Below are 10527 nucleotides of genomic sequence, written 5' to 3' on the forward strand. Positions count from 1 at the left end.
CTTAGCTTGTAAGATCAGCCAAGAGTGGCTAGATGCTATCACCTGCTGAGGAGACAAGGCCTAGCTGCTCCATTTTAGGGTATATAAAGTATACAAAGTAGCCAGAACTAACGTTGCATACCTAGGTAGGTTCAGGAATACAAGTAGTCCTCAACTTACAACAGTTCACTTAATGACTGTTCAATGTTACAACGGCACTGAAAAAAAGTGAGTTATGATCATTTTTCACAGTTATGACCTTTCCAGCACCCCCATGATCATGTGATCAAAATTAAGATGCTTGGCAACTGGTTTATATTTATGACCGTTGCTGTGTCCCAAGATCATGTGATTCCCTTTTGCAACCTTCTGACAAGCAAAGTTAATGGGGAAGCCAGATTTATTTAACAACCGGGTTACTAACTTATCAGCTGCCCTGATTCACTTAACAGCTATGTCAAGAAAGGTCATAAAATGGGGTAAAACTGAACAAAACTGAAACAACTCTCTCACTTAATAAAAGAAAGGTGGGCCTCAATTGTGGTCGTAACTTGAGGACTACCTGTATAGAGATTTTGGAATGGTGTGTGTTTTACTTTCTATGGAGGACTTCAGTACAGATTTTGGCCTTCTGTTTATCAAAATATTAGGACACTGGTCTGAAAGGTTTTAGGCAACTACAGTATATTGTTGAAAGTTGGCTCTATGGGGGCAACAAAAAGTGCTTTGCACGATCCAATCTGGAAACCAGAGGTTTTGTCTTCTGAACTTTCAGACTGGAGCAACATTATCCTGGGATACGCCTATTCACCTTCATTCATGAAAAAGTGTTTTACTGACCTTGATCTTAACCTTCATCCAGCCAGGTCTAGAGCAGATGGCAAGGAGAAGGGAAGGGGCAAGCCCTCCCCTCTACAAACAGTCTGATTAAAGTGAGGCAACATGGCTTTGGATTTTCAAGTAGAGACATTAATGTGTAACAATAAAAGGAAAACACCCAAGCATTAGAACTGGTGCTTCAGGGCACTTCTCTCTAACCATGGCTTTGGATTTTCAGGAAGACACATTAATGTGTAACAATAAAAGGAAAATATTGAAGCTTTCCGAGACTTGAGCTGATGCCCAACTTCAGGGATCTTCTTTCTGGCTAGCCTGGCTTGAGGGAAATTTGTTTATTTTATTTTTATTTATTTAGTTTGTCAAACATGTACGAGATAACAGGTGTAAGTATAAACATGGACATGAGCACATGAAAGGAGTACAAATAAATGGGGACAGTAGGACAGGCACGCTGGTGCACTTATGCATGCCCCTGTACAGACCTCTTAGGAATGGGGTGAGGTCCACGGTAGACAGTTTAAGGTTAAAGCTATGGGTTTAAGTTCCCTAAAGATGGGCTCCAGCAGGAGTCCGAAAGGTCGGAAGGTCAAACCTGTGGTTCCGGTGACCGACCCACATTGGATCCTGCGACATTACCCTGGGACACGTATATTCGCCTTCACTGGGAAAATATCCTTCCAGCGTTAAAGTCCGGTGAGGGGGGTGGGGGGCACGGGGATACTGCCACGCTCGAGAGAAAACGGGATAAAGGGTGAATCTTGTATCCGGAATACACGAGAGTCCATCGGCGCCTTGGGCTGTCATAAACGGGGCCACCTGTGGCTCTTCGCCTCCTCGCCGAGCGCGGGTTCACTTGTCCGCGGCCTCTGGCGCGCCCCGCCGCCTCGGAGTCACTCCGTCGACCTCCGCTCAACAAGTCCTGGAAAGTTGCAGGACAGGCGGAGGAGGGGCAAGGAGGCGGGCTTCGAGCGGAGCGCCTCGCTTTCCCATTGGAGGACAACTCGGGTCGGCCGCTCCAGCTGGAGCCGGAGTCCGGGGCTCAGGACTCTGAGGCAGCCTCCCCCCCACACACACACCTCCCGCCCGGAGCACCCAGCCAAGGCTTGACGTTTTAAAGGGAGCCCTGAGCGCGTCGCTGCTTCCTCAGATTTGACGGAGCCCGAGAAAGGGAGAAGCGGCCAAGAGTCGCGGCGGGCTCTCGCTGCCCCCTTTTTTTCTTCCCTGAGCGGGCTGTACAATCCTCGGCAGTGTCCTGAGACTGTACGGTCAGCTCAGGGACGGCTCGGTTCGGAGAGCAGCCTCCTTCGGCGACCTTCGTCCTTCTGCTCCGCGTCTGAATACGCGGAGAGAGCGCCTAGCCCGGGGCCCCTTTGGCGGCAAGGAACCTTAAGCGCGGGGAAGGCAGAAGCGGCGCAAAGGGCCAGCGAAGCCACCCAAGCCCAGCGCCTATCAAAGGCCTTCGGGGACCTTCCCACCCACTGAAGCCAGTTCCCCTCACCCCTCCGCCCCGCCGCCTGGATCTCTGCGCGCCCGGATTGCCCTTAGCCCACCGGAGCCTTCGCCTTCCTTTCCTGCCGTTTGGGTTAAGCGACGAAGAGGGGGAAAGAGCGAAGGGGGCAGAGCAGCGGCACCGGCGTCCAGGATGACAGCTGAGAAGGAAAAAAAGAGGTAAGCGGAGGGGACGAGGAGGAGACAGCAAGGATGGAGGCATCGGGACAACTGAACCAGAAGGGCAGCTTCTCTCGCCCGCCCAGTAAAGTGCCCTGCTAGGTTAAAAACAGCCGTAACAGCAATAAATACGCTCTCTGGGAGTGCAGCCGATTGGAAGGGCAAGGTCCCCGGGACGATCGTCTTACGCAGTAACGGGCTTCTGTCTTCGGGAAGGCGGCCCCTTTAAAATATTTTTGGGCTAGGAGTTGCCTTGCGCGCCGGAGGTTTCGAAATTGAAAATACTCTCCTGATTGGAAAGATACGCGCTTCGCTAGTTAACCTTTAAACGTTTCGGTAGGTCTCTAAGCAGTCGGGAAGTTTTAGGAGCCTTTGCTTGAAGGCGAGGGTTAAGCGTGTGTTGACTGTATAGAACTGAACGGACCGAAAGCTGGATCTTAACATGCTCGCTTCGTGGTTTGATATGGGGGGAGGGGGAGGCGGCGGCTTCGGAAACCTCATCGATATCAAAAAATGGAAGCGAGGTGTCTCCTTGTCTTCCATTGAGATCGATGGGGTTTCTAGGAGCTCCGTCCCGGCCGTGCCTGAACGCCGCTTCAAAATTCTTTGATAACTTATTAGTAACCTTGACTATCACTAAGCGTTGTATCTTTTTATTTTTGATGAATGTGTTTTTATTCTCCTTATGTACACGGAGAGCATAGGCACCAAAGACCAATTCCTTGTGTGTCCAATCACACTTGGCCAATAAATAATTCTATTCTATTCTAATCGTCGAGTCCGAAGCATAAATGGCGTCGAGGGGATGGGAGAAGGGGGTTTGCTCCCTACAAGGTGCGGGATCCCGTCGCCCAGGGGCTGGGCAAAGATTGGCCGAGGCGTAGAAGACGCTTCCAGCCTTACCTGCCTGCCTTCCTGCCGCGACAGTTCAGGGACGGCTCCAATCCACAGTTGGGGACCGCGCACTGAAAGTATTTGCATTTCGGGGCAGAAGGAGATTGGCAGGATGCGCGCCTTTGGAAACAAAACCGCTTTTAAGGAGGGAGCCGCGATTATCTAACAGTCCCTCCGGAGATGAAGAGCAAGCCCCCAGTGTACTCAATCAGCGCTTTATTCTGATATATTAATTCTAGACTCGCAGGGTCTGGGATAGGTCCCTAAAAGAGCATCTGGTACACCCTTCCCTTGAGACGTGAGTGATTTAATTTGTCCGGTACTTGAAAAAAGCAGAGATGATTTTATTGTATCCTTTCCTGGTGATGGCAGGATAATGCAAAATCGTTTTATTCTTCTTTTACAAGGAGCTGCTGCTCTTCCAGAAATTGCCATCAGTTTTTAAATGGTCCCCAATCTGAGAAAAGCTAGACAGACATCAAAAGGTACTGAAGTTAGGATCTATTCCTTCATAAATCCATTTCTCAGCACACCACCCCCAATTTCCTAGTTTCGTGCTACAGTACCTGACAGGGGGAAAAACATGATGTCTTTAGGTTTTCTTGCTTGTCTATTCATCCATAGTCGGCCTGCCATCAATGGTTATGACTTCTCTAGACTAGAGTAAAAAGATGGTTTCAAAATTTTCAGGGTCAATGTTGTATACATTTCTTGGCTGAAAAAGGTTTCTGAACTAGGTTCATTGGAAAAGCATTGGCCTTTCAAATGCCTCGCTCTGAGCAAAAAATCTTGGTTAGTATCTCCGAATTGCACCTACATAGTTCAGCAGGACAAGGAGAGGTCAAGGAAAATTGGGTTGAGTAAAGTTCCAACCTGTCACCTGTTGCTTTGTGTTTTATGTGGATTGGTGTTTGGATCAGCTGACACCCACTAGGGTCTGCATGGCAGGCAATAAGATGTTTCATGCCAATTGAAGTCTGACAGCACTCACTGAAGGCAACTTTCTCCAACTTGGTGTCTTTCATTCTATTGGATTAAAACTCTTAGAACCCTCAGCTAGTATGATCAGCACAACCTGGAGGTTCTGGCTTGCATAAAGCAGCCTCAGAATGCTACAGTTTGTTTCTTGGTGCAACAAATTAAGACAGTTCTGAAAATCAGATGGATTTGGGGTTTGGGGTAAAAGCACATAGCCTCCAGAAAAGGTTACAATTAAGGGGTTTGCAATTAGGATTATGCAACATTCCCCCTTCCCAAAGTCCATGTACATCAGATTATCTCCCATTCTTCCAGATTCCATTTATGTCCTTCATCTTTATTGCAATATATTGACTATGCAAAGGAGGAATTTCAACAGCGTGTCTTCTTTAAAAAGCATTGTCTGTGGGGATACCCTTCAACACATTATTTCCAAACTCTCCAAAGCAGTTCTGAGTTGGTTTAAAGTTGCCTTTCCCTTGTTAACCTCAAAACACAGAGAATGCATTAAGCAAGCCATTAATTGATTAATAGGAAGTGTCAACCTTCAACCAGTGTGTCCCCCGCCCCCTTGGCGGCCTGGTTTGTCCTGTATAACATGTAAACATTCAAAATCAGAAGCTGTAAAACCACCAAGGTACAAGCTACTATTCTTCTGATTGTTTTATTAACAATGCAGAAAATGACAGCATGAAGCCACAGTGGCTTAATTTGTGTGAGGAGGAAGAATAGCTGAGGAAACAGGTGGCAGAGTAAGGACCTTTCCTCATAGCTGTTTTGTGCCATCCATACTTGAGTTGGCTGAAAACTCAGACAGTTACCAGACAGTTCTGCCACTGTGAAATCTGCTACTCCATTGTTGATCTTTATCCTGCCTCTGTTCTGACTAACCACGGAGTAAGGCTGTCCTGACTTTTTTGCATGCAGCAGATAGGATTGGCTTCTGCATACAACTTAGGTGGTGGGGAAAAGTCACTCCAGAAAAAAATGGGCAGGGTCTGAGCTGCATAAAGTGTAATTGATTGAAGTTAGAAAAGGAACTGAATTACAAGCAGTATGATAATTAAAATTTTAAATATAATTTTTCTTTCTTTGTTTTTTTACACTTTGCTCAAAAAGTAACAGAGAACTATCCTATCATTTCAGTGTTGTGCTGTGTTAGCCTGTTACATTATTTCTGTGCACTGTTACACAATTTTTCTAATTCACTGCTGCTCTGTTTCAAAACCCAACAAGTAGTTTTGTTTACACTTCATGGCCACTATATCTGACTCTTTCTAGAGATGGAGCAATAGAGGTCCAGCAGATAACCCTAATCAGGAACCAAAAGGTGAGGGGCTGGCCTGCATGTTTCTGTAACTGCCTGCCCTTTTGATCCCATTCACAACTGCCTATGACTTCATGTATGACATAATGGATGTTGAAGTGGAGCAGATTCTGCATACATTGGAGCTGTGACTGAATGTTGCTGGTTTATGGAGCAAAATACTGCTTTAACATTGGCTTACCTAAGTAAGATTTAAATCTGCCTATTTTGTGTACCAGGAAAGAGGTGAAAGCACTAGCACAAAATCATTACAGAAAAACAACAATAAATGATGATGTTTGGCAGTTTTCTGCTTGGGTAGACATAAGGTGGGGAGTTGATTTAGAAGTAAGTTAGCTAAGCTGAAAACTATCCAAAATATCAGTGAATCATTTGTGTATAGGGCCACTCCTGGAGCATAGCTAAGGTACCATGTATGGGGTTTTGTCCAAACACAGTCCGAGTATTAGTTTCTTTTAAACATATTCTATTTTCTACCACTTTGAAATATTGAATTTAAGAGTGTATTTTTCTTCCCACTTCATTTCCAAAGTCAGCATTAAAATGTCTTTATATTAAACTTTCAGATTTCAGGTTTTTTTCTTTTTTTTTTGATACAGGTACTTATTCTTGGTGGCCCTTTCTATACTTCCAACTTAAACATATTCTATTTTCTACCACTTTGAAATATTGAATTTAAGAGTGTATTTTTCTTCCCACTTCATTTCCAAAGTCAGCATTAAAATGTCTTTATATTAAACTTTCAGATTTCAGGTTTTTTTCTTTTTTTTTTTTGATACAGGTACTTATTCTTGGTGGCCCTTTCTATACTTCCAACTTAAACATATTCTATTTTCTACCACTTTGAAATATTGAATTTAAGAGTGTATTTTTCTTCCCACTTCATTTCCAAAGTCAGCATTAAAATGTCTTTATATTAAACTTTCAGATTTCAGGTTTTTTTCTTTTTTTCTTTTTTTGATACAGGTACTTATTCTTGGTGGCCCTTTCTATACTTCCAACTTGTTTGAGGTATTGTCGTCCAGATTTTATAGATGAGAACACATAATACATTAGTGGCAGAGGTAGATATGAGCCATGGTTCATTGCTTAACCTAGATCATCCATACTGAATGGAGCTGGATTTGATATATTTTAACTGAATACATACCTAACTCCACATCAACCACTGCATCATGTTTTTTTTTTAATTTTATCATAGTGTATTTTCATTTTTTTTCATTTTAATTCAGGGTATGATCTCTTGAAAGCTAAGCACTTTGTAAATCTGCTGACAGATTGTACCATAACAGCAAAGTTAAGTTTGTGCAGGTCAGTCATAATTATCATTTAACTGGAAATAAATATTGCTGCTTTTAATGGTACTTATTCCCATCTAAATGTGAAGAGAGTAATAATGTTATCTCCCAAGTCCTGAAAAACAATTTTTCCCCTTAAAGTAAAAAGTGTTTTAATTAATGTCAATCAGTTGCCTGTCATTCTTGATATCCTAAGAGAATGGACGCTGAGATTCCCTGGATCACATTAACTTCTAGTCATTCTGATTGTTACTCTGACAAGTTCTGGGAGGATGGGGGGATGGAATGAACCAGCTTCATTGTATTTACCAGCACTTTACATCAAATAAAGTTTTTAAAAAACCATGTGGCTCCTTCTTTAGAAAGGAAGTTGGCTAAATCAATATATTGTCATTGTCTAATAAATATATGACTAATACTTTTGAGAAGAGGGAAATTTCCCCCTGATAATTGCTAATGGATACGATAAGTCAAGACAAAGAATTTTTAAGCTGCACTAATTCCAAAAAGAAGGTTTAAAATGGATACATATTCTTTCTTTTTGAAATTAAGATAGATATGCTTGTGCTGCACTAGGAACAATTGTTTTCTACAATAATTTCAAATTATAAGCAAAATTTAAATTGCAAATGATCTCTGCTGTGATCTCCTGTCTTTTTATATAGTTTGTTATAACTATTATAAATGTAATATGTTTTTGTTTTTCATATTTTATATTATTTTAAAAATTAATATATTCCTTTTTGGCTTTTGCATAGACAGGCATTATTAAAGTTGCTTGCCATATGACTATTATAATTGAGCAGTATGTATTTACTTAGAATCATGTATCTTAGATTTTATTTCTTTATTTGGTCATCTGATTCATGGTGACTCTGGCAGCTTACAAAAATACACAAAGACCAAAAATACAAAAAAATACAAAACCAAAACCCCAATGATTCAGTAAGGATTATTGCCACGTAAACAGGTATCAAATTATAGTCACATATTGCAGTCCTATGCCTTTTTACTCAGAAAGCAAACTCAGTTTATTTCTACATACTTGTATTTTATATTTATCTCAACAAACTTGAGAAGTCCTTAACATGGGTTGATATTAAAAAAAAAAAATTAAATTTCTACAGAAAAATCTTTTTAAAATTCTTTCAGGAGCCAATGAGCTTCAGAACTTGGGTATAAATATTTTGCAGAGGCCTTGTTATATAAGATACCCAAAAAGATCCATATGTTGCATTATTGAATTCACTTTTATTGATAATAGCTTTTAATTTAAAATGAAATATTGGAAGCTGCCTTAATTATAAATAGAAAGGCAGCTATAGCATTTTATTTTTATTATATACATGGGTTTTTTTCATTGGTTTATTCTTTTTAATATTGTAAACCACCCAGTCACTTCATGGTGTCATGGGCAGCATAAACATTTAATAAGTGAATTTTAAAAAAGTAAACTTATGGAGAATCTTTGATCTGGCATTTTATGTATATACATAAATTTAAATTGGCAGTATCATTTTATTTTTTATTAGTATGGAATTCTAATTCTATACATGGTTGGAAAAGAATGTTCATACATTTTATAATATAATAATCCTATGAATTTATGGATTACATATTTAGAGTTTGGAGAAATATTTTGATGGTGCATCACAAGTGAGGTTTCATGGAGATACACTTGCAAAACGACGTAAGGGACCATTGTTTATTTAAAATACTTTATACTAATATAGAGCAATAAATGTCCCAGTTATTATGTACATGGCCTTATTATTTTGCTATCTGTCCATAAAAATATCATAAACTATAATTAATCGAAGTAACATTTCCTACCATTTCATACACCTAAAATTAGTTGCCTAATGTAGTGCCTAATGATAGAGCTAATTCCATGCCCAGAAATACAGATATCTTCAGAGCAGAGGTGGGTTTCATGTAAATTTACCACTGGTTCACTCCGCGTGCGCATCCTCGCGAACGTGGCTTGTACACATGCATGCAGCTTAGAAAATGCGGCTAAATAAGATGGCATAGAGCCGGAGCGGGTGGGCAGGCATACCCACAGGTCGCCAATACCGGTTCGCCCGAACCGCTCTGAACCAGCAGAATAACACTTCTGCTTCAGAGATATTGTTAGGAAATCAGCCAACCTGCAATCAAGGCCCTCTTACAGTCACATGCCTGAGATTTTAACATTTATTGCTGCAGTACTGTCTTTTATTTTTAAGCTGATTGTCTCAAGTGGATAAGAGTGATTGTTGTGTAAAACATGTCTGTACTTAGTTAAGTTTGAGGTATTTTTCCCTCTTACTGGACAGTTAATTGTACATCCTTGTGATGATAACTGAAAAATTACAAACATGTAAAATGCCTTCAAATGGTATATGCTACATATGTCCTATGTATCAAAGTGATTAACTGTTTCTGGTGGTCTACTCTCTCCCACTGTGTGTGTGACAGAAAGAGGTCCATTTCTTCATTAGATAATTTAATACATATTGAAGAAAGGGAACAGTAGGAATATTAATCATTGAATGCCCAACACTATAGGTATTATGTCACCTTAACTTACTTAAACTCATTAGTTTAACAACAATAAACATATGGATTTGTTAATTTTGTAATATTAAAAAAATACTTTTTTTTTGTAGATTAAAAAAATCCATACCTCCAGAGGGTTTCTTCCATTGAGTTTGAATTATTTGTAATACAAATATCCTTATAATTGTCATAAAACTTCTCTATGTAATCATAGTACCTAAAGCTAAACCACATTCCTCATTATATAAGCCAACCTGCCTTCCTGCCTTCCTGCCTTCCTTCCCATATTATACATCAGTATATGTCTACTGAAGTATATAGGATACTATATATGCATACACATGTGTGTATATGTGTGTGCATATATATACATACATACATACACATACATACATACATACCCTGTTTCCCTGAATATAAGACTTCTCTGGATAATAAGTGCAATTGGGCTTTTGAGCACATGTGCTCAAATAAGCCCTCCTCCAAAAATAAGCCCTCCCTGAAAATATTGCAACGCAGCAGCCGCCATGAGGAGACCACTCTCGCTACTTCCTGCACTTCAAAAATAATAAGACCTCCCTGAAAATACAGCCAGGTGCTTATTTTGGGGTCAAAAGAAAATAAGACCCTGTCTTATTTTCGGGGAAACACGGTACTTATTTATTTTATAGAAAGGTATGAAAAAATAAAAAGATACATTTATATAGAGAGAATGAGAGAGGGTTTACACACACAAATATATTCTCATATATCTCATATATTAATCAAGTATCAAACATATTTCTAAATCTACATTAGGGTTAAAGTAATAAATGATTGGCAGGGTACTTATATGAATAAGTTAGAATGATAAATCAAACATAAGCGTCAGTGGCCCAAGACTGCTGCACACTTTAATCTACACATGAAATCTTGTCTCTTGCAGTTTGGGGTGCCTGATTAAATAAATAAATAAATAAATGAAGGGGTTGTAGTTGTGTCACTCTGTGGAAATTTTGCAAT

General features: G+C 40.4%; 1 protein-coding gene across 1 annotated transcript in view; it reads left to right on the forward strand.

The window, feature by feature from the left end:
- Positions 1–1912: 1912 nt before the first annotated feature.
- EPAS1 (endothelial PAS domain protein 1) overlaps positions 1913–10527 on the forward strand; it is a 115431-nt gene continuing 106816 nt past the window's right edge. The window contains exon 1 of the mRNA XM_081940767.1: positions 1913–2487. Within this exon, the coding sequence (XP_081796893.1) occupies positions 2462–2487 (26 nt within the window). The 5' untranslated portion in view covers positions 1913–2461. The remainder of the gene's footprint in view (positions 2488–10527) is intronic.

The sequence above is a fragment of the Natrix helvetica genome (genome assembly GCF_964273705.1).
Source record: "Natrix helvetica genome assembly, chromosome: 2".
NCBI classification, from domain to species: Eukaryota; Metazoa; Chordata; class Lepidosauria; order Squamata; family Natricidae; genus Natrix; species Natrix helvetica.